Source organism: Humulus lupulus, chromosome 8, assembly GCF_963169125.1.
Source record: "Humulus lupulus chromosome 8, drHumLupu1.1, whole genome shotgun sequence".
Classification (NCBI taxonomy): Eukaryota; Viridiplantae; Streptophyta; class Magnoliopsida; order Rosales; family Cannabaceae; genus Humulus; species Humulus lupulus.
In genome coordinates this window covers 108,139,013-108,164,310 of record NC_084800.1, presented here as the reverse complement: position 1 = coordinate 108,164,310, position 25,298 = coordinate 108,139,013, and the positions used below count along the sequence as shown (strand labels likewise).

The following is a 25,298-nucleotide window of genomic DNA, read 5'->3' as shown; positions in this document are numbered from 1 at the left end:
CATGTAATCGGAATCAAAGATTCAACCAATCATTAATAACAGCCAAGTCACATTTAACTAAGCCCGCACCCTCTGTTTACCCCACTGACTCCGGCTTGCTTAAACCGAGCTCAGTGCATAATAAGCTGTCCTCGGCTACCAGTGGCTGAGCCGCGCTCTGTGCGCAAGTGTAACCTTTGGCACTCTTAGGCCGTTGGTTTATGGTTTACATGGCATAATACCATCCTATCAAAGTATACATATTAGGGAACCCTTATTCCCATTACAAATATACACAACCAGGTGCAGTTTTCTTACCTTTAGCTTCCAAGTGTACTAGCTACGAGCGATGCTCCTTGAGCGCGATCCGATCCCCGAGCCCTAGCTTAGCACCTAGTCACAACCAAGATAAAGGATACCATCAACAATCTTAAAAGAACTTCTAGAAAAAGTTCTAGTCTCCGGAACATTGAACTTCACCAAACATGGTAAAAGATTCAATCCCGAGCACCCTAGGTTAAATTCCCAAGATTAGAATCTCAAAATCCCAAAAGCTCTTAAGGGCCGCGGCAATAGCCACCCATGTCGCGACATGGCCCCAACCAGAGGCTCCCCAATGCACAAAAACAGACACGGGTCGCGGCCTTACCCAGTCCATGCCGCGGCCCGCCCTCCTTCCTCCGCACACACCAGCTTCGAAGGGTCGCGGCTCTCCAAGAGCTATGCCGCGGCCCGACCCCTTCGAACCCAGAAAAACCTCCATTTTTCACTCTCAAACCTCACTCAAACTCCTCCAAAACTACTCCAATTCCACAATTCAATTACCCAAAAACTTCCCACAAGATTCCAGCAACACAACCCAGCTGAAACCTAGACTAGAAACCCATCAAAAACCTATTTCAATCACTGAAACTTTCTAACTCAAGAACACAAAACCCAGCCATGGAAACACTATAACTCAGCCATTAAACCTTAAATTCAAGCTTACCTCAACTGCAAAACCAATCCTCCAAGAGCTTCATGGGCTAACTTTCAAGGTTCTAGCCTCAATTTAATCTTCAAATCCAAAACCCATAAACCACTTAGAACACACTCAAAATAACAGAATTTCAACCACAGAAAATGGGATTCAATGCTTACCTCAGTCTTGGTTGAATTCCTTTATTATTCCTTGAGCTAATCCTCTAAATCCCATCTTCAATCCTCAGAATTCCAGCCATAATTTTTATGTTCTGTGTTTTTCCTTTGAGAGAGAAAGAGAGGAAGAGGAAAGAGTCGGTCTATTTTTATGTTCTACTGTTTTTTGTAGCTCCTTAAGTCTATCCTTAGGCAATTAATCTAATCCCAAAGCTCGGGGTACCGGAAACGTCCCCGAGGGCAAAATAGTAAAATTTCCCAACGTTCCCACCTAGACTTCCTAACCTCAAATATATCTCCAATTATTTATTTTCATAACCCAGTAATCTAAATAACCGTCCAATACCTGAAATACCCCTTGACTTGTCCAAAGTCAAATGTTAAGGCCCGTTGTGACTTTCCCGTTATCTAGCTCCCTAGGATCGCCTCAAGTCGCCCGCTGAAGATTCACCCACATAATAATGTGGTTCTCACAAATATAACATTTAACCACGTTTACATTTATATAATCATACAAGCATTCTTATCATGTAATCATGCATTAAATCAATAAATTCTCACATAAACCAATTATGCCCTCCCATCACACTAATCAAGGCCCTTAAATTCATATTAGTGATTTTTGGTCGTTACAATTTCGAGGATGAAATTTCTGTAAGGAGGGGATAGTTCTAATGCCTTGGAATCCCTAATGCGGTTTAATGGCTGGATTAGTAGGCCGGGAGGGCCATAACTGTTTAATTATGCCATTAAATTATAATATGCATGTTTATGTGAATTATATTATAATATGATGTTAAATGCATGCATGTGGGTCCACATTTCATTACAGGGGTGTTTTGGTAATTTGGCCTGTTGAGGGTGTAATTGTATATTTGTATGCATGTTGGTGATATAATTTTGAGACCACATTATAATGTGGGTTTGTTCGAGCTATTCGGCATGGGACGATCTTGGAATATTAATTAGCGATCTAATCATAACAGGTTTAAGTTTGGGGCTAGGGGTAAGTCTCGGGGTGATTTTAATGATTAGAGCGTTGCCGGGAATTAAAGGGTAACGGGATATAAATTATTGGTGTTTGAGAATATTGAGAATAGCGGGAATTGGAGAGCGTTAATTATGATTAACGAGATAGGTGGGAAAATGTCAATTTTGCCCTTGGGAGCCTTTAGAAACCCTTATTAGACCTATGGTTATTTTGGTCTTTTCACCCCTAGGATAGATATAAGCCATTGAAGGCTGTAGAAAGAAGAGAAAACAGAGTATAGACTGAAGCTTCTCCTGTACCTATTCTCCTTCTGTTTTCTTTGTGATTTTTGAGCCATTCTTGAGGATTCAAGCTTGGGAAGTAAGTCTTGAGAGTTTGGGAGTGTGTTCCACCATTGAAGAGCATCATAATCTGAGCTTGAGGTAAGTTTCTAGCCATTAAATTCCCTGGTTTGCTCTGTTTTAGCTTTGGTTTTCAGTTGAGATTCCTAGGTTGGATGATTGGTTTTGTTGGGAGTTTTGGCTAGGGTTCTTGTGGTTGTGATGCTTAGGGTATGTGAGGATGGTTTTTGGGTTCATTTGGCACCAAAAATGAGGTTTGGGAGCATTGGAATCGGGTTGGAATCGTAGGAGTTGAAGAAAGAGGTTTCAGGGGAGAGTTGTTCTGGGGGTAGCGCTACAACACCCATCAGAGGGCGCTATAGCGCTACACAAGACTTTTGTTGGGTGATTGGGGGTTCTGAGTATAGCTCTGGGGCACTATTGAGCTGTGTTGTGGTGCTACTCTGTTCCTCCAGAATCCTGTTTTGAGTGCTTTTAAGGGTTTTTGGCTCGGGGTTTCAATCCTTAAGGCCCGGGATCGAATCTACTCACCGTGTGGGCATGTTTCGAGGTCCCGAGAGTGGGGTTTAGGTTAAGACCCTTTCATTGTTGATTTCAATTAATGGAGGTTATAATTGGTTGTGATTAGGTAACCGCTAAGGAATCAAAAGGTCGATCGTTCACAGGAGTCGTTCCTATTATATTTATCGCTCGAACCAGAGGTAAGAAAACTGCACCCTATATATATATGAGACATGCATGATTGTTGTTGAGGCATGTTGGTTGATAAATGTGCACATTGATTGCATATTAAATGCTTAGCAGATCTTGCTCATTTGTGTATGGCACTGACTCATTAGTCAAAATTGGCAAAGGTGTCAGTATCAACTGTGAAGCTGTGACTCATTAGTCAGGTTCGGTAGTGGTACTGGGCACTGGTCACACAGTGCTGACTCATAAGTCAGGAACGGCCTTAGCATGTTCAACGCAAGCCAATAAAGATTAGATCTAATCGACATCTGCATTAGATGACTCAAAAGAGCATTAATGCCGGACCGACCTCAAGTTCGATGAATATTATAAGCGCTTATCTAGCCAAAGGCTAGTCACTTAGAGCCACAGTGACTATTTAGTCACATGGCTGTAGGTGTTGAGCCCGTGAGACTTACCCATCAGTCTCTCATCTGTTAAGCTAGTGACTTACCCATCAGTCACTCATCTGTTAAGTTAGAGACTTACCCATCAGTCTCTTATTTGTTTGAGCTAGTGACTTGCTTATCAGTCACTCAGTATGGTTTACCAGAACCTCAAGTGTTAAGTCACTCGTCTGATTAGAGCTATAAGCTCTTTCATGGTTATTATAAACACAAAGTGATATTCACTCATCTGTTCAGAGCTATAAGTTCTATATGATTATTATGATCATCATTTGATATTATTTATATGCATTACTGTGTTTTCTTGCTGGGCTTTGGCTCATGGGTGCTATGTGGTGCAGGTAAAGGGAAAGAAAAGCTCACCCAGCCTTGAGTGGAGAGTTTAGGTGGTGCTGTGTACATATGCGGCCGCTTGACCACCACGATCAAGGAGTTCTCAGAGGAACTAGGGGTTTACCCTATTTTTGCCGCTTAGGTCGGTGATTTTGTAAATTTGAAACAGTAATGACCAATTTGAGTTGTAAATAACTTGTAAATGTTTTTATGGGCCAATGAACAGTTTTATGTATTAAATAAAATATATCATTTCCTTTTGATTGGTTTTTCCACCTTATCCTGTTAATAACACTAGAAGCACGTTTTTAACCAAATGACTCGGGTAGCGAGTCAAATATCCGGTTCACTGTAACTGTTCTGGGGTAACCAGGGCGTTACAATGGGTAAGGTAAAATATAATAGAAATCAATGTAACGGCAAGTATTCCTCGCTTTGGACACTAAAATACTACATTTCTAACAGATCTATGCATGATTTTTGGGTTTTTTTTGCGATTTTTTTTTTCAGATCTGAAACTTTGAAATTTGCAGAAAATCGACGCGGTTCGATAGTGCTCAATGCCAGCTCGATGGGGCCTTCAAAATCAAGATTTTCATGAAAAATTCGATGTTGCTCGATGGTGGCTCGATGGAGGTTCGATGGTGGTTCGATGGTGTTCGATGCAATTCTTGCAAGATACGTAATTTTTCACTCGGGTGTCCGTTGATTTTTTTTATTTTGGGTATTGTTCAAGAACTACACGTTTGAGATATGTATATACACATTTGGGAAATGTAAATCTTGAAAAAAAATGACAAATGCAAAACATACCTCTTGTTCAAGATATGTTTTGGTATGTTTTCAAGTTCTAAACTTTGAAAATGTGTATGTGAACATCTAAAACGTGTAGATCTAAAAAAAAATACCCAAAATAAAAAAAAATCATCACAAACGGAAACTTGAGTGAAAAATTATGTCTCTTACAAGAATTGCATCGAACCGCCATCAAGCAACGTCGATTTTTTCATCAAAATATTTATTTTGAAGGCCCCATCGAGCTAGTATCGAGCACCATCGAGCAAAGTCAATTTTCTACATATTTCAGAGTTTCATATCTGAAAAATAACTCAAAAATCATGCCCAACTCGATGGTGTTCGATGCTACCTCGATGGGGCCTTCAAAACCAATATTTTCATGAAAAAATCGACGTTCCTCGATGGTTGCTCGATGGTGGTTCGATGCAATTCTTGTAAGAGACATAATTTTTCACTCAGGGGTCCTTTTGGGTTGATTTTTTTTTTTATTTTGGGTATTTTTTTTTTGAAATCTACACGTTTTAGATGTTCACATACACATTTTCAAAGTTTAGAACTTGAAAACATACCAAAACATATCTTGAACATGAGGTATGTTTTGCATTTGTCATTTTTTCAAGATTTATATCTCACAAATGTGTATATACACATCTCAAATGTGTAGATCTTGAAAAAATACCCAAAATAAAAAAAAAAATCACCCCAAACGGACACCCGAGTGAAAAATTACGTATCTTCCAAAAATCGCATCGAACACCATCGAACCTCCATCGAACCACCATCGAGCAACATCGATTTTTTCATGAAAATATTCATTTTGAAGGCCCCATCGAGCTGGCATCGAGCACCAACGAACCACCTCGATTTTCTACAAATTTCAAAGTTTCAGATCTGAAAAAAAATCGCAAAAAAAAACTCAAAAATCATGCCCAGATCTGTTCGAAATGTAGTATTTTAGTGTCCTAAGTAAGGAATATTTTCTATTACCTTGAGTTCTCTTATATTTTAGCTTACCTATGAATTTTTTTCTAGAGAGAGAGTTGAGAGGAATGGGTTGAGGGAGAGAGAGGGAGGAGAGAAGAGGAAGTGGATGGAAAAATTATGGGAGAGGTATTTTGGGTATTGTCAAAAGATTTGACATTTTTTCGAAATGATTAGAAGACCTAGCATTTTTTTTTTATTTAGGACACCTCATTAAGCATACAAACTCAAATTTTCCTTTTGAAAATAAGCTCAAAGTTAATCAACAAAATAATTTTTTTTTTTTGTAAAAATGTAACTAATCAGTATTTAATTGGTATTTATAAGTAACCGAATGATTAATTTTGATTTCGGTAACAGCGAGAAAACATATGCTTCTAACCTATCAAAATGATTACCTTAAAAAGTAAGTCGTGATGGTACTATTCTTGAGCCAAAATGATCAACGGTGGGACCAATTTTTTTAAAAAAAGTTATGGAGAAGAGAGAGAATTAAGTGATTATTTTAGTTTTGACAATTCTTATATGAGAGGTAAGTATTATTTTTATATGCAATATAAAAAATTTTATTTTTGAAATTAAAATTTTTAAAGTTAAATTTGTAAATAAAATCAATAATAGGTTGTGAGATGTAATTTTATCTTTAATTTATCCAACTTGATTGGAGCTGGAAATTTTGGCCGTGTATAATGGAATTCGCTCTCTCTCTCGGTTGTCCTTCTTCTCCTTTGAAGTTCTGTCACCGGTAGTGTTTGAGTTCGAAGTGGTGATTGTGGTCTCTTGGTCGTGGTTCGTTATGGATTCCGATGAGCTAGCCGCGCTTCAATACGCTTTAGATGTTGATACGTCTGATGAAACTATTCAAGGAGATCTTGATGTGAACGTTATCTCTAAGGGGTTAGAGAAGGTCGCTCGTTCTCTTGTCGGATGTATCATTTCGGCACGTAATATACCCCGTGAGGCTGTTTTGATTTCAACTAATAATATGTGGAAGTTAAAGGGGACTTTTGAGGTTGATCTTCTCAAACCCAATCTGTTTTTCTTTAAGTTTGTTCTTGACGATGATCGTCTTTGTGTTCTGAGAGGCGGACCGTGGATAGTGGAGCACTCCTTATTGGTTTTGGCTGAACCAACTGGGATTGGTAACTACTCGGATCTGTGTTTTAATCATGTTTCTTTCTGGATTCAGTTGCATAACTTACCGATTTGTTGTCTTTCGACTAAGGTTGGATACGAAGTTGGTGCGCTTATTGGCCCTATGATTGAGGTGGCGTCTGGTTTGTTTGGTGATCATTTGGGTCGTTTTCTCCAAGTACGGATTTCCATTGACATTACTAAACCCCTTCCCCGTGCCGTAAAGGTTGGTTTAGTCTCTGGTATGGATAAAAATCTTGTTGCTTTGAAATTTGAACATCTCCCGGACCTCTGTTTTAATTGCGATATTATCGGGCACCCGATTAGAGAATGTAAAGCTAAGGTTTTTAGTATGAATGGGAAACCTTGCTTCAAGTATGGAGAATGGATCAAAGCCTTGCCCTCTGCGAAACATTTTGCCCCGGTTAAACGTTCTCGTGTGGTCGCTCAGCGTGGTTCTGGTTCGGAGCCCAGTGGTGTGACGGCAAGGGCGGCTGCTGATCTGGTTTGGAAGGAAAAAGCTCTGACTGGTTACGTGCGCCCACCACGCCCCGATTTACGACAGCATTCAGGGAAGGGGAAGGCTAAGTTTTCGGAACCTGTTGTCACAGCTGTTGCTATCCTGAAAACTTCTCCTTCTAACGGCATTGTTATTGATGAGGATAGTGTACCCGTGATTGACTGTGGCAGAAATTCTATTACTGGGAATGATAATATTAATGGGAAAAAAAACTGATTTTGTGGCTCTTAAAAAAGTTATTCCTGAAGATTCTCCTCCTTTATGCCCCTCTATTTGCTCGGGTATCAATTCTCTGAATATTGGCAAAAGTTTGACTTCCTCTTTTGTTAGTAGTGTGGACCCTACTGTTGAAAGTCTTCCTTTGGCTTTTAATCCTTTAAATAATATTGATGGTGTGGTGGACTTGAGTGGGGACACTTCCTCACGTAACATTAATTTGTGTGGGGAGAAATCATTTATGCATGGGTCTATTCCCATTGAGAAGATTAATGGTATTCCTATTATTAATTCTCTTAATAATAGTGATACCATTTTTGACTTGAACGGGGACCCTTCCTCACGTGCAAATAATTTGCATGAAGAACACTCTTACGTACATGAGACTACCCCCTTCGTGATGCCAAACAGCTCAGTCATTTTTGGCTCTATGTCACAGACCAGCTCTCTCCCTCCTCCTCCCTTTGCCGCTGGAAGCAAGAGACGTATACTCCCTGCCTCTTTTGGAGTTGTCACTGCTTCACGTAGTCGCCGGGGACGCAAAGCTGGTATCCATACGGGATCCCGTGGTGATCTTTTAGCTGTCCAAAAACCATCTCGTGTGGTCAAAAGAAAATTAAAGAGCCAAGCGGAACCTCAACTCTTGAGCTCTTTGGTTGATGAGGTGTTGGTCCCTCTTTCTGTTGCTTCGGATGTTTTACCGGGAGTGGTTGACGATGAAGCTATTGACACTACCTCAACGGCGGACCTAGCGGTGGAGCTAGGCCGCCGAGCATTATGAATTGCCTCGTGTGGAACGTTCAAGGTCTAGGCCAGGACCGGACGTTCCAAGCTTTGAGTGGCCACGTTAAGAGTTTGAAGCCAGACTTTATTTTTCTGTCCGAAACTCTTAGTTCACAGTCTCAATTGGAAGTTCTTCGATTTTGCCTTGGTTTTTGTGGTAAGATTGTTGTTGAGAAATTTGGTCGTAGCGGTGGTCTTTGTCTGATGTGGGGGGACTCCGTTGATGTTGAGCTTATCCAATTCTCTAAGTTTCATATTGACGTGTTTATCCATGTTGTTGGTTCCCCTTCTTGGCGTTTTACGGGGTTGTATGGTCAACCTGATGCTAGCCTTAGGAAGGATTTCTGGCGTTTCTTGGGTATGTTAGCTTCGTCTTATGACGGTCCTTGGTTGTGCGGGGGTGATTTGAACAAAATTATTATTGCTAGTGAGAAAGATGGTGCGGCGTCTAGGCCCAATTACCTCATGAGAAACTTCAAACAAGCTTTATCTGATTGTGATCTTGTTGATTTGGGCTTCTCGGGGCCGAAGTTCACTTGGTGTAATCGGCACAAAGATAGCACGTTCACTCAGGTACGCCTTGACCGCATGCTTGGTAATCCGAAATGGTTCGATTTGTTCCCTTATTTTTCTGTGTCTCATCTTAGCTTTTGGGGTTCTGATCATCGACCTCTTCATGTCCACTTTAATCATACTAATGAGGGCTTTAAGGGGAATGTGTTGCTTAAGTCTCGGTTTCATTATGAGACTGCTTGGGAGGAGGATGAGGAATGTGGGAATATTATTTCTTCGGCATGGAATAGTGGTGTGGGGTATAGCTTTGAGACTTTGGCTACTAAAATTGCTAATGTTGCCACTAATCTTGGTCGTTGGAACAGTACTGTGTTTAAAAGGCATCATAATAATATTATAAAAAAGCAAAAAAAATTAAAAAGTTTGGATGCTTCTCTCTCGGCTGCTAATTTGAAAGATTATGTGTCTCTTGAGAAGGATTTGGATGTGCTTCATTACAAAGAAGAAAAATATTGGGCACCCCGCTCCAAGCAGAATTGGCTCAAGCTGGGTGACCGCAACACTGCGTATTTTCATAAGAGTGCCACTGCTCGGAAAAAAAGAAACTTTATTGGCTCTCTTTTTGATAAGAATGATACTGCAGTGTTCGGACAAGATAACCTCGCGGGGGTCTTTCAAGACTATTTCCAGTCTATCTTTGAGTCTGATTCTCCTACATGTGCTGATATTGATCCTGTTCTTAATGCTATTGTTCCCAAGGTCACTTCTCGTATGAACGATCAACTGACTAGACCCTATACTGGCGAGGATGTGAGGAAGGCTCTTTTCCAAATGAGCCCTTCTAAAAGTCCTGGCAAGGATGGTATGTCTGCAGGCTTCTATCAGAAATATTGGGATATTGTTGGTCCTGAAGTTAGCGCTGTTTGTCTCCGTTTTTTGAATGAGGGTGGGCATATTAAAGGTATCAATTCTACTCATATCACTCTTATCCCAAAAATTTATGATCCTAAACATGCTTCAGATTTTTGTCCTATTAGTTTGTGTAATGTGCTTTACAAGATTATTGCAAAAACTATGACTAATCGATTACGTGAGATTCTGGGTTCAGTGATTTCTGATGAGCAGAGTGCCTTCCTCCCTGGACGTCTTATCAATGATAATGCTATGATTGGCTTTGAGTGTGTCAACCATCTAAAACGGCATGTTAAAAGTAAAACGGGTGCTTTTGCTCTCAAGCTTGACATGTCTAAAGCCTATGATCGTGTTGAATGGAGGTTCCTATGTAACCTTATGAGGAAACTGGGCTTTCATGAGAAATGGATCAGTTTAGTTCTGGCTTGTATCTCTTCGGTAGACTATGCTTTTAATCTGAATGGTGAAATATTGGGTAATATTATTCCTGGCAGGGGTCTTCGACAAGGTGATCCTCTGTCACCCTTTCTATTTCTGATATGTGCTGAAGATTTGTCTGCTCTAGTTCAGCGTGATTGTGTGAATGGCTCACTCTCGGGTCTCTCCTGTGGGCGTACTGGTCCCCAGGTCTCCCATCTCCTTTTTGCTGATGATAGCCTTTTCTTTTTCAAAGCTTCAATGTTTGCTTGTCACCGTTTTAAGCAGCTTCTGGATTGGTATGGTAAGGCTTCTGGTCAACTTGTGAATTTTTCTAAGTCTGCCATGTGTTTTAGTTCTCGGATTTCTTCTAGTGATGCTGCTGATATGGCCACTATTCTGGGTGTCCCTGTGGTTGTTTGCCATGAGAAGTACCTTGGTTTACCCTGTTATGCTGGGCAGAGTAAGAAAGGTCTTTTTCAATCTCTCAAAGACCGTATTTGGAAAAAATTGTTTAGTTGGAAATCTCGGTCCTTCTCTGCTGCTGGGAAAGAGGTGCTTATTAAATCGGTCATCCAATCTATCCCTGCTTATTCTATGAACTTGTTTAAGCTACCTGCCAGCTTCATTAAAGAAATTCATCGACTCTGTGCTAGATTATGGTGGGGTGGTAATGTGGAAAAACAGAAGTTACACTAGTGTACTTGGGAGAGACTTTGTTGGCACAAGTCGGATGGAGGAATGGGGTTCAGAGATCTTGCCTTGTTTAATCAAGCTTTGTTAGCTAAGCAGGCCGCAAGACTTTATTCTAATCCGGATTCCCTCGTTGCAAAGGTTATGAAAGCACTCTATTATCCTACCTCCTCAGTGCTTACTGCCACTAGCTCAAAAAAATCCTCTTTCATCTGGAGATCAATTTTATGGGGTAAAGAGCTTTTTCTTTCTGGGGCTAGGTGGCTTATCAAAGATGGAAATAATGTCTCTGTGTATCATGACCGCTGGATTCCCCGCCTGAATGGTGACAGGTCTTGTTCGGATCATTTGCTTCCTGAAGATGCAATGGTCTCTAGCCTTCTTCTTCCTGATGGTAATTGTAATTCTGTTTTGATCAATGAGGCTTTTAATGTGCAAGAGGCGACTTCTATTCTTTCTATCCCTCGCAATCATCTTCCTATTACTGATTGTGTTATATGGCATTTTGAGTCTTTAGGTTTTTATACCGTCAAAAGTGGATATTGGCAGGCCATTCGTTTGTTGGGGATGGGCCAGGCTTTAGGCTCTAATGGAGCTTCGGTGTTATGGACTAAAATCTGGCAATTAAATATTCCTGGGAAAGTGAGGCATTTTTTGTGGAGAGGTGCTAATAACTGGTTGCCTACCTTCTCTAATCTTTGCAATCGAGGTATTCATGTTGCCCTTTTTGCCTGAAGGGTCCTGAGACTGCAATCCATGCTTTATGGAATTGTGATAGACTGAGTAACTGTAGACACACGGTTGGTAATTTTATGCTTGTTCCTCCTTACACTGGTATGGACATTTATGAGTTTTTGTTGAACTGCTTAGATTCTTTATCTGTAGCTGACTTTGGAAAACTCATTGTGTGTTTATGGCGTATTTGGTATCGCCGTAATATCTTTGTTAATGAGAAGACTACGCTCCCTGACCAGATGGTTATTGAATGGAGCTTGGCCTTTATAGATCGTTACTTGAATGCCAATGGTGGTTCTCTCCCCGCCAGTGAGTCCTTGAGGGAAGCTCCGAAAATGCATCGATGGGAGAAACCAGTGGAGGGTGTTGTCAAAATCAATTGTGATGCTGGTCTTGACCATGTTGCGAAGAAGGCTGGCGCTGGGGCGGTTTTCCATGACTTTCATGGCATGGTCCTTGCCTCTAGTACGTGGTCTTGGGATCATTTATTGGACCCTACTATTGCTGAAGCCTTGGCAGTTTACCACAGTATTTTGTTGTGCTCAAGACTTGGGTATCTTACGGTGGTCATTGAATCTGATTGTGCCAATGTGATCCGTGCTATTAATAGTCACAAGATCGAGCATTCTTATCTAGGATATATTATTAGGGATATTCTTGCTTATTGTAATTCCTTTCATAGTATCTCCTTCACTTTTTGTCCTAGGATGGCCAATAGTGTTGCTCACTCTTTGGCTAAGTTTGCTTTATCTCTTTCTAATGATTTTGTTTGGTGGCCTGGATACCCCGAATGTATCGATGTTGTAATTCAGGATGACATTACTTGATCAATATATTTTATAGGCACTCTTTTTCCTCTTGAGGTTTATCCCATTGGGTTTACTCTTGAGGTTTTAATGAGGCATTTTTTCTCAAAAAAAAAAAAAAATCAAAGCAAACAAACTCTGGCCATAAATGTACAGTGTACTGAACCTTTAAGATTGCAACTTTTCGTTAAGGACAATGATTTCACTGCTCTTGTTTTTGAGTTCATGCCTAATGGGAGTTTAGAAGACTGGCTCTATGCAAACACTGAGAACCAACCAAAGAGATGAACTTGCGCCAAATTGTTGACACAGCAAGTGGTATTGCTTCTGCTCTGAATTATTCCCCGCCAACCCTGCGAGCCCAGCAATGTTGTCTCGACGACAACCTTTCCACCCACTAAGGTGATTTCCATTTAGATAACTCCTTATCGAGGCAGACAAAAAACAGAACAAAACCTGGGCAAAGCTTAACTAATTTTCGTCAGATACATTGCTCCAAGTGAAGCTTTGTTAGTTTCTTTTTAACATTATAAAATATGCACCTATTTAATTGATTTTTCACAATCACGGCAGAGTATGAGATGGAAGAGGAGGCGTACACACTTGGTGATGTTGGAGATGATGAGAGGAAGGAGACTAACTGATAGTCATGCTCAAAGTAGGTCGAAGTCTACATAGATTCTGAAAAATAGCTTAACCGGATAGACTAGCGAAGCTGTGGATCTATATTTGGGTCATCCAGCGCTTGACAACTCCTAAATGGGGATGGCCATGATTTCAATTGTTGGGGTGTCAAAGATGGCCTCACAAAAATGCTCCAAACGAAAAAGAAAAAAAACAATTAACGGAGAGCAAAATCATCCAGGGTCAGGGGTATTGTGATCTGAATCTTATAGTTCTTGCTCGTGAAGGAGTTCTTTAGCTCTCCACGATTTTTGCAGATAACGTCTTACTTCATTTAGGAACCATAAGCTTCTGTGATCAAACATGAGCAATAATAGTGTAGTGCGCGTAGTGTCGAGAGACGAAAGAATCTTTCTCATCTTAGTACTCCTTAGATAGCCATTAACTTTAGAAAATCCAAACTGAATATTTTGACCTCTACTTTTTTGTTTTTCTTGATTATAAATCGAGTACCAGAAAGTGTTTCACACACACGAGTACCTATTCTTAAAGGTTCATGATTCATATTAGTACTTGTTAGAAATATTGTTAAGGGTAGTTAATAAGGGATTAGTTAAGCTGCTAATGACTGTTTAGTTAGTCTGTTATTAGTTCTTCCAGCTGTCTGCAGCTCAGCCTAACTGTCTCCCTTCGGTTGTAACTGATTTCTGTTACACTCTCTCTATATATATCAGCTAAGCTTATCTCAACATCACGTTGAGATCATTTCACTCATTTCATCTTTTATTCACTCATCTCTCTCACTTCAGAATTATCACATGGTATCAGAAGCTACACGGATCATGGCGTCCGACGAAACGACTCACTCAGTTGCCGACAATGTCCAACAAGCTCCAGCCGCAGTTGAACAACTTCCCCTCCCCAACAATACCTTGCTCCCACTTCATCTCCGCCTAGATCGCCAAAATTACTCCTACTGGCGTGCATTGGTCCTGGCTGCTCTGCGCGCGTACAATCTCGACGGATATGTTCTTGGATCCCTCCCTCAGCCTCCCTCGAATATTACAGGTACGACTCAGCCTAATCCTCTTCATGCACATTGGCTTCGTTTCGATCAATTCATAATGCACTGGATTCTCAACTCCATAACGGAAAATATGCTTGGTCATGTGATCCGATGCCGTACGTCGGCTGAGATCTGGACGGTTCTTCAACAACTCTTTGCCACGAAGTCGAAAGCCAGAGTTCTTCAGATCAAAGGACTACTCCAATCAACCAAGAAAGGCTCTATGACGATCGACGACTATATCTTGAAGATGAAGACCTACGCTGACATGCTAGCTGAAGCAGGTGACCCGATCTCTGACGACAGCTTGTGCCTGTATGTTCTTGGAGACTTAGGATCGGAGTACGAAGCTACGATCGTGAATCTGACGAACAGATCTGAACCTCTGACGATTCAAGACGTCCAATTCAGTCTTCATACTCAAGAAATGCGAATCCAGCAGCTCACCTCCTCCACCATCGACAATGCTGAAGCTAACTTCGCTGGACTCTCAATTCGTGGTCAGAACAAGTCTCAGGGACGTCCCGGTCGTGGATCTTGGCGTGGCCACAGACCTCCTCATGGTGGCCGTGGATCTGGTCGATCGAGTCGAGTGATCTGTCAGTTGTGTGGTAGAACTGGTCATACTGTTCACCGTTGCTTTCACCGCTTTGATGTCCATTTTTCAGGTGCTCATCCTCCCACCTATACATCTTCCAACAATGCGAACGACTCACCAAATGCGTTCATATCCGAACCAACTTACACGAACAACACACCGAATGACTGGATTCTTGACACCGGAGCCACCAACCACATGACACATGACGATCATTCTCTGACTCAGAAAGCCAACTACAAGGGGAAGGCAAAAGTAACAGTCGGTAATGGTGAGACTCTTCCTATTTCACATATTGGTTTTAATTCAGTCTCTACTATTAATGCCAATGAGTCTTTAATTCTGAAAGATATTTTACTAGTGCCTAATTTGACCAAGAACCTTATAAGCATATCACAGTTCACCAAGGATAACAATGTTATTCTTGAGTTTGATGCCTCTTCTTGTATTGTCAAGGACAAGAGTACGAGGCAAGCACTTCTTCAGGGCTCGCTTCGTGGTGGCCTATATACTCTCCAGATCTCATCCCAGTCATCTTTAGCAAATGCTCAGTCCCAGTCCACTGAAATAAAGTCGCCTATCAAGCATGCATACAATATTACTACTACAAGCAATGTAGTATCAGATAAATCCAAAGCAGCTATGATATGGCACTCCCGCTTAGGTCATCCCTCCAAACCTGTTCTTGATAGTGTATTGTCTTCAATAAATCCCTCTTTGAAATGTAAACCAGTTGATTTTTGTGATGCATGCCAATTAGGCAAACTCCATCAATTCACTTTCAAGAGTACATCTAATAAAACAACTCTCCATTTTCAATTAGTTCACTCTGATGTATGGGGCCCCTCTTTTTACACTTCAAATGATGGATATAAATACTATTTGAGCTTTATAGATGATTACTCAAAACATGTATGGCTGTATCCAATGAAAGCTAAATCTGATGTACCATCTCTATTCAAACATTTCATTGCATTTATAGAGCGTTCATTTCAAACAAAAATACAGAGTGTTCAAACAGACTTAGGGGGTGAGTATCGTTCATTATATCAACTCTTTCATGACCTTGGCATCTCACGTAGACACTCATGTCCCCATACACATCAGCAACAAGGCCGAATAGAGCGGAAACATCGGCATGTTGTCGATATGGGGCTCACTCTCTTAGCACATGCTAACATGCCACTAAAGTTCTGGTGGGAAGCTTTTTCCACAGCTGCACACTTAATCAATAGGCTACCAACACCGATTCTAGACTTCCTTTCACCATATGAAACTCTCTTCAAAACAAAACCAGATTATACTCTGTTCAAAGCATTTGGGTGTGCATGTTTTCCACTACTACGTCCATACCAAAACCACAAAGTCTCATTTCGATCTTCTAAGTGTGTTTTTGTAGGGAATAGCTCACACCATCGAGGATACAAGTGTCTACATCCCTCAGGTAGGCTTTATATTGCTCGTAGTGTCACATTCAATGAAGTAGAATTTCCCTACGATAGCCTCTTTGTCCAAGGTCCAGCATCATCTTTGCCTACCCTGAATACATCTAATCCTGGTTTTGCACTTCCATTAGTCTCACTTCATAAGCCACAATCACCATCACTAGTACCTCGCTCAGATTCCCCTATACAGTCTCACTCACCAATGTCTACATCTCAGTCTCCAAATAACACCACACTTCCTTCCTTGTCCCCTGTAACCTCTCATATTTCCCCACCTCAACCAACTCACTCTGTGTCTCCACCACATGATTCTCCAATTCTCCCACCATTCGTACCCATCTCGGATTCACATTTTAACTTGCCTATACCACCCAACCCCACAAATACACACTCCATGGTAACTCGGTCAAAAACAGGCACACTTAAACCAAAGACTTACTTGGCAAATCTTACACCTGAATTGGAACCTCTAAATGTGAAAAGTGCTCTCACTAACCAATGCTGGAAACAAGCTATGTTATCTGAATTTCAGGCACTGCAGGAAAATCAAACGTGGAGCTTGGTACCCTACACTCCAGACATGGTTGTGATCAACAACAAATGGATCTTCAGAATCAAATATAACAGTGATGGGACTATCAATCGACACAAGGCCCGTTTAGTAGCAAAGGGCTTCCAGCAAACACCGGGGATCGACTTCCTTGAGACATGCAGCCCAGTTGTCAAACCATGCACTATACAGGTCATCTTCTCTCTAGCTGCAATCAACAAGTGGGAAATACAACAAATCGACATAAATAATGCTTTTCTGAACGGCAAACTTCATGAAACTGTTTACATGCATCAGCCAGAGGGATTCATCAACACTTCCTTTCCCAATCATGTCTGTAAACTCCACAAGGCGATTTATGGACTACGCCAAGCACCTCGTGCGTGGTTTGACCAGTTGAAATCATCTATTCTCAGTTGGGGCCTCAAGGACTCAAAAGCAGACACTAGCCTCTTTTACTCAGTCAGTGGTACGAAGCAACTCTTTGTCTTAGTCTATGTCGACGATATTTTAATAACAGGCAATGACAATGCTCAAATTCACCGTCTTATTGTCGATCTTAACGTTCGTTTTGCCTTGAAGAAGCTTGGCCCAGTGCAATACTTCCTCGGTTTCGAAGTCACTCGCACGTCTGATCACATTCTCCTGAGTCAAACAAAGTATACGAGAGACTTACTGAGTAAAACCAAAATGCTGGACTCCCACCCTCAACCGACTCCTATGTGCCCAAACTTTAAGCTCACTCTTGATACAGGCGTCCCATTAGCTAATCCAACAATGTATCGATCAGTCATAGGTGCACTACAGTACTTGACCCTCACGAGGCCAGACATATCCTTCGGCGTGAACAGACTTAGCCAGTACCTAAAAGCTCCAACTACGGCTCATTGGACAGCATGCAAGAGAATCCTTCGCTACTTGGCTGGCACATTATCTCAAGCTCTCCGATTCACAAGCAGCTACTCCCTTGATCTTCACGAATTCTCAGACGTCGACTGGGCTGGAAATCTAGATGACAGAAAGTCGACTTCAGGATATGCAGTATACCTTGGTGGCAACTTGATAAGTTGGTGTTCAAAGAAGCAGTCTGTCATAGCAAGATCCAGCACGGAGTCAGAGTATCGTGCGTTAGCTCTAGCAACGGCTGAACTCGTATGGCTGCAATCTCTCTTTGCCGAGTTGGGATTGTCTACGTCTGCATGCCCGATTATATGGTGCGACAACTTGGGAGCTGCCTCGTTAGCTTCAAATCCAGTGTACCACGCTCGTACAAAGCATATCGAAATCGACTTACATTTTGTTCGTGACCGAGTCTTAGACAAACTTCTGGATGTTCGATATGTCGACTCAGCAAATCAAGTAGCTGATATATTAACTAAACCCTTACCAATACCTCATTTTTCTAGTCTTTGTAACAAGTTAGGACTTCACAGTACGTCCAACTTGAGGGGGGTGTTAGAAATATTGTTAAGGGTAGTTAATAAGGGATTAGTTAAGCTGCTAATGACTGTTTAGTTAGTCTGTTATTAGTTCTTCCAGCTGTCTGCAGCTCAGCCTAACTGTCTCCCTTCGGTTGTAACTAATTTCTGTTACACTCTCTCTATATATATCAGCTAAGCTTATCTCAACATCACGTTGAGATCATTTCACTCATTTCATCTTTTATTCACTCATCTTTCTCACTTCAGAATTATCACAGTACTAAAGGACCTTAGAAATAAATAAATAAAAGTAGAAAGTGTTGGACATTTAACCTAATCATCCCAATGCAAGAACTGAAAACAGTTCCAGAGAGCTGATCTATCTTTTTATTAAAACAGGAGCCTTTTAAATGCAACTGGAAATAACACATTCTTCCCAGAACGTTCCTTGGCTAAAAAAATGCAGCCTTGGCAAAACAAGAGAAAATCACCAACACGCCTTTCTTCCATTAAATAGTCCAAGGAAAAGTCATTCAATTGAACAAGGAAAAGCCACAGAAGAGGATGATTTCTTTGAAGCTAACCTAATTGAAAAACATCAATGTCAAATGGTTTATTCTCTGGAAAACTAGAAGCTTGCTCAAACTCCATCTCTGAAAACACCAGCTACTCAAAATCTTGATTTCTTGCCCCACTGTGGATTGTCAAATCATGGATTTTCAAGACACTATTAACTCCCAAGAATCTACGCCATTATAAACAGAGATTGAAACCATACTAAACCACATTCGAGTATTTTCACTCGACCAAAGTGATCTGAAATCTCAATTCCAGCAATATTCCTACATGTCTGCTCATCTAGATCATCTCAACTTCCTCCAATTTCAACAAAACTCCACTCTAAAACAAAATTACTTCCATGGAGGAAGAATCACCCATCGAAAACAATAATAACTGTTTCTAAGTTTCTAAAAGCATTGCCGAGAACCAAGCTCCATTTACCCCAAATCTTCTTCCAATTTGGTAACATATCTGCTTCTTCCCCCCCCCCCCCCCAAAATCAAAATTCACTAAATTAAGCCATAATTATCATATTTAAACAAGTATTAACTCACAACAAACAACCAAAAGAGAAATCAAAAAGCCAAAATTTTCAGTTTGAAATCTATAATTAACACAGGGAAAGTAATTTTTTACACAAATCAAAATACAACACGATCTAGATAAATATACAGAAAGAAGCACACAGAATCCAACCAAGTGACGCACGTAGACAATCAGAAACGATCAGAGCTTCGTTGGTGCAGATTTCTTTTTCTTTTTTTTTTAAAAAATAAATTTTACGGAAATGGAGCTTCATTTCTTGCTATCGTAATCGACGACTTCAGAATCAGTGACTGATCGCGAGTGCTGGACTATAGATCGTCCGATTGAATTGATCCAGTCTTCCTTATCCTTCTCCGAATCGGCGATGAAGTACATGGTGTCGGTCCTGGTGGAGAGCTCGAAGGCATTCTGCTTGTTGAGAACGTCTTCGGCTCCCTTGACGGTGAGACAGGAGGCCACTGGGATGACGCCACGTGGCTTGGAGGCACGGGTGATGGTGGATTCCTTGAACCAGAAGAGCTTCCCTTGCTTGAGAACGAACCAGCGGCGTCGCCAGGTCTTGATGTACTCGCCTTGCTTGGTTAGCCAGCCAGTCCGCTCCGGGTCGGTCCAGAACTCGACGCCCCCGTAGTCTTCAGGCTGATTTTCCCATTGTCCCATCGCGGCCCGCCAGAGGCTCGCCATCGGAGAAAATGGGTTTTGGGTTCTGATTGAGAGCAGAGCAGCGTTGAATCGTAGGTCCGTTCAAGCCAATGAGAAAAGTATTAAATATATATTAATAGCTATCTGTATCTGTCTATGGGCAGACAAACTATTATTCTATTCTCTTTCATTTTTTATTTTTGCTTTTGTGGCCTGGATAAATTTGTTTTGGAAATATTATATTATTATTATTATTTTTAATAACAGTTTTTTTTTTCTTTATCAATGATAACTTGATTGATAAATACCATGTCCTGTAATCCTGAAAATATGAATATTCCAAAGAAAATGAGATATATTTTCTAACTAAATAAGTCTTTTAAGAGCATGCACAATTAATCATCAAATGATGAATTGTGGATTAAGAACACTCCTAAAAATCTAGATAATAAATTTTTTATAGTCTCTAGCAAAGACTCAAGGTCATTGTAAAATGTAGCTCTCTTGGTAAAATAAACACAACTACTCAACAATATGTGCCCACAACATTTACTGAAAGATCTAGCCAAAAAATCTAATCTAGTGCTACCATCTATTCCACATATTTTGCTTGTATAACAAAAAACAACCTACAAAATAAAATTATCATATAAACAAAAATAATATTAGTTAATAAAATTGAATGAATGATAAAATTTAATGGACAATAATACTAAAATACTACGACAAATATAAAATTATCAATTATAATGGACAAAAGAAGAAAAAACTTATCTATGAAGTACAACTATTGTCAATGGCATTGTTAAAGTCACATTCTTATTGGATAACAAAACATCCTACAAAAAAATACCAAAAAATTAAAATTGATACGAGTTTAACAATATAAATATGTTAAATAATTTGAAATTAAATATTTCTCCCTATAATTACAATATAAAATAAAAATTAAAACTTATTTGTTATTAGTGCTTCGTACTTTAACATCCGTAATAATCTTCAATAACTTTGAGAACTCAATAAAACAAGACTTAACATAACAAAACACAAAGCAAAATAACCAATATAACAAATAACTTTGGTAGTAACATAATAACTGTACGCCCTGATTTTCCAACGGGCTATTAGCGAGCTGAGATATGGCCTAATTATATCAGCCATGTGGATACCACATGACCGGAGCTTCTGTCGTCAGGTCCTACCTCTTTAGCTCGAGGTAGCCAAAGGTTCGCCAAGATTACTCAAGGGCCGAGTCAGGACTATGAAGGCCGCAAGTCGAGAAGGCATCCAGCTAGGGATACGAGCTGGAGTTAGAAGCTATGACCTTTTATAAAGTCAACCACGCAATGTAAACGTGCATATATCAGACATCACGTGTCTGATATATCCCTGAATTCTCAGACACGCAGCATGAACGTGCGTATTCAGGCACCCACGACTGGGTTGGGCCATGCGGCCCATTATCCCAGGTGCCCTCTCCTATAAATATGGAGACCTTGGGAGTTGTAAAGGGTTGGATTCTATTGTGTAATGAAATACCCTATAAAGAATACCAGAAATATAGCAATAATATTGGCTGGTGGAGTAGAATGATTTTAACCTTTGAACCACCTAAAAACGTAGTTGGGTCATCAGTCCATCAAAAAACCATTTATCTATCTCGGTTCATTGTTAAGCACTGATCTCTCTCTTATTCTCTTAATTACCTGTTGGCGAAGAACCGCGTCAACAGTTTGGTGCTTTCATTGAGAGCTTGTTAGATTGGTGCTATCACGAATATCCAACTATGGTGACCACTCGATCAAGACACGGTAACGAGGCGGAACATCATGATGGGCAGGAGGCTCATCACGCCACCATCTCCGGTGAGCAGAATCTTGAAGTCCATCAGCGGTCGGGCAAGCAGCCGGTAGGCCAGGATGACACTGGAAGTTCGGCACCCCAGCCACCTAATCCAAACCCGGATTTTTACACGGCGGTAGAGATGGAGAACGCTCAGCTGAGGAGCCAACTGGCGAAAGCTAGTCAGCAAATTAAGGAGGTGTTGGCCCGACTACCCCCTCTTACAACCGATGCTAACGTCGGAAAGAGGAAAGGCGAGACTCGTAAGTCCCGCCGGGGTAATCGGTCTAGGCCTAGCCGCTAGGTCAGACCTCCGACGTCCAACTATACTCCCTCATCGCACCATCGAGAGACAAACTTCGAAGAAATACCTAGAGTCGAACAACAGTATAGCCGCTCGGTCCGAACTTCAACTCCCAGCTCACAGCCAGCCTCGAGTGCGCCCAGGAGGGCTCGAGGGAATTCTAGAAGGAGATCCGGGGAGGGCTCACAGCACCAGCCCGTCCCGGCCAGCCGTCCTGCGCCTCGTCCAGATCGCCAGGCGCAAGACCTGCAAGTTGGTAGGGCCGAAAGGCCCCCACCAAACCTGATCCGGCCTGACGGAACCAGGATCGCATCCCCAGTCAGACATCCTCCGTCACCAATAAGATATATGTCTCCTCCTCAGCCTATCCGAGATATTCCAGCTTATGGAAGCAGCAGGAGAAACCCGCCATCCGCAGGACCTTCCCGTCGTAGCAGGGCGCCTAGAGGGAGCTCGGATCCTCACCCCCAGAGGCGTACTCCGAGCTTCTCTAACGGGAGCTACTGGACCGGAAGTCGCCAGAGTGACCTTTCTAGCAGAGACTTGCGTCAACGCTTAAGCTCGGCGTAGAGTCCTCAAACCACCCCGAGGGGCGACCTACGAGATCGCCTCAACTCTCATAGGGGAGACCCGGTAAGAGGTGGCAGCCATGCTCGCTCAGGGGGAGACCTGTCCGAGGTACATAACGGCGGGAATGTCCCAAATAACCTGTCTCAAGATAGGAAGGGCAATAACCCACCAAACGTATACAATGGATCCGGAGCTGTTGAACAGCCCCGGAGTAACCAAGGAAATCAGGACAAAACCCTTGAGCGCCTGGCTCAGATGGAGGAGCTAATGAGGAAGCTCTTATCGGAGAAAGAGAAAGACGAATATGATTCGGGGGACGAGCTTGAGCTCTTCGCCCTCAGCATAGCAGCAACGGCATACCCACCCGGTTTTCGTATGCCGCACTTGTCCAAATTCAACGGAGACGGAGATCTGTCAGATCATCTGAGTATGTTCAATATCCTGATGATGGCCCACAACATTGGCCCTGAGCTGAGGTGTCTGATATTTCCCTCCACACTAAACGGGCCAGCCAGACAGTGGTTCAAACAAAGCAAGAAACAATCAATCAGCTCCTGGAAAACTTTCTCTGCTGACTTCAAAAGGGCATTCCGAGCCTCCCAGGCTGCCCGCGTCAAGGCCGACTCCTTGGCTAACGTGAGGCAACAACCTGACGAGCCTTTGAAGGCTTACCTGAGCAGGTTCGTAAGCGTCGCTGCTCGGGCCAGAGACGCAGATGACTGCTCCAAGCTCATGGCTTTGAGAACTAGAATCCTCATCGGAGGGGGACTCTGGAATGAAATACAAAGGAAGGGAGTCAGCTCAGTAAACGAATTCCTAAATAAGGCCCAAGGGTGGATCAACTTGGAGGAGGCCCAAGCCTCAGCTGCAGGAACCAGCCAGGTCCCTGAGCAGCCCGCTGGAGTGGGAACGGAGGTCGTGACAGAGACCCAGAACGTTACGCAGAATAACCAGTTCGGTGGAGGCAAAAGAAAGGGGAACGGTGAGGGCAACCAGCACGGCCCAAAGAAGAATAAGTCCGTAGAAAAATTTAACCTAGTCTACGCGACTTATACAAAGCTCACCCACTCTAGGGAGAACATCTTCCTAGCAAACTCTGCTCGCCTCCCCTGGAAGAAGCCGGAGCCGTTAAAGCACCAGAAGGGGAAGAGAGACACCTCCAAGATTTGTCGTTTCCACAACGACGTGGGCCACAATACTAATGATTGTAGGCATTTGAAAGATGAGATCGAAACTCTCATCAGAGCCAGCCCCTTGGCTTAGTACGTGCGGAACAGGGTTCCAACAAGCCGACCTACTCCGGAAGCCCCGGTCAGTCAGCCCGGGTCTCGGGTCGATCAAGACGTCCCTCCTCCAGTGATAAGAGGAGAGATATCCATAATCTCGGGAGGTCCGTATTTGGCTGGCACGAGTAGGGGTGCCCAAAAGAGGTACGTAAACGAACTCAAGGCACATAATGGAGTAGAGTTCGTCCCGGAGCAGCATCTTCCAAAGCAACAGCGATTGGAGAGGCAACCAATCCTTTTTACGGAAGAAGATGCTGGCCATGTTTAGTTCCCTCATAACGACCCTCTGGTCCTAGTAGTGTAGCTCGCTAATCGGAGGGTTAGGAGAGTGATGATCGATAATGGGAGCTCGGTAAACCTTCTATCCCGGTCCACGCTGGAGAAGATGGGTTTGACTGTCGCTGAGCTAAAGGGGACCTCCATGATGCTGTATGGTTTTTCGGGAGAAGGATCAGCGGCTATAGGGACGATCGAGCTGGTGATCACCTTAGGAGAGGGACCTAGGACAGTCTCAAAACTCCTCGAGTTCATGGTCATCGACTGCCCCACCGCATACAATGCTACTTTGGGCCGACCCACACTTATAGCTTTTAAGGCCATCACCTCCGTTCGCCACCTCGCGCTGAAATTCCCTTCTTCCACGGGAATATGCACGGTCCGTGGCAATCAGCTTGCTGCCAGGGAATGCTACAGCATTTCCATGAAGGGAAAATCGAAACCCGGGCAGCTAACGATGGCCATCCAAGGTAGAGGAGAGGAATCTTAGGAACCTTTGCCTAATCCTGAGATTGAAAAACCTCATAGCGCCGAAGGGGATAGTATCGTCCTAAGTGAGGATATTGACCCCCGAATAGGTGAGGATAAGTCCGAGCTCCAAGCTATTGAAGAGCTTGAGGAAGTAAACATCGATCCACAAAATCCTTCACGAATGGTTAAGCTCGGAAAAAACCACTGTGGCAAGAGGAAGGCGGAGCTGATCAAATTTCTGCAGAATAACCTGGATGTGTTTGCATGGTCACACGAGGACATGGTGGGAATCAGTCCAAATGTCATCATGCACACCCTTCATTTGGATAAGAGCGTTCCTGCAAAGTCCCAGAAGCAAAGGCACCTGGGAACTACTCGGGCTGAGGCCTTAGAAGAAGAAGTAGCCCGGCTCAAGAAATGCGGCTTTATCCGTGAAGCCAAGTTTCCGGTTTAGGTCGCCAACCCCATGCTGGTCCCGAAGCCCAATGGGAAATGGCGGACCTGCATCGACTTCTCCGACCTGAATAAAGCCTTCCCCAAAGATTGTTTCCCCTTGCCAAGGATTGACCAATTGGTGGATGCCACGGCGGGGCACGAGCTCATGTCCTTTATGGACGCGTACTCAGGTTATAATCAGATCGCCATGAATCCAGCAGACTAGGAGCACACCA

General features: G+C 42.4%; 1 protein-coding gene across 1 annotated transcript; it reads right to left on the bottom strand.

Annotated features, from left to right (window-relative positions):
* Window positions 1-19,261: 19,261 nt before the first annotated feature.
* LOC133798290 (pleckstrin homology domain-containing protein 1) lies at window positions 19,262-20,017 on the bottom strand. The gene has a single exon (XM_062236530.1). It carries the CDS (start codon window positions 19,918-19,920, stop codon window positions 19,486-19,488), a length of 435 nt encoding a protein of 144 aa, XP_062092514.1. The 5' UTR covers window positions 19,921-20,017; the 3' UTR covers window positions 19,262-19,485.
* Between the last annotated feature and the right edge of the window lie 5,281 nt (window positions 20,018-25,298).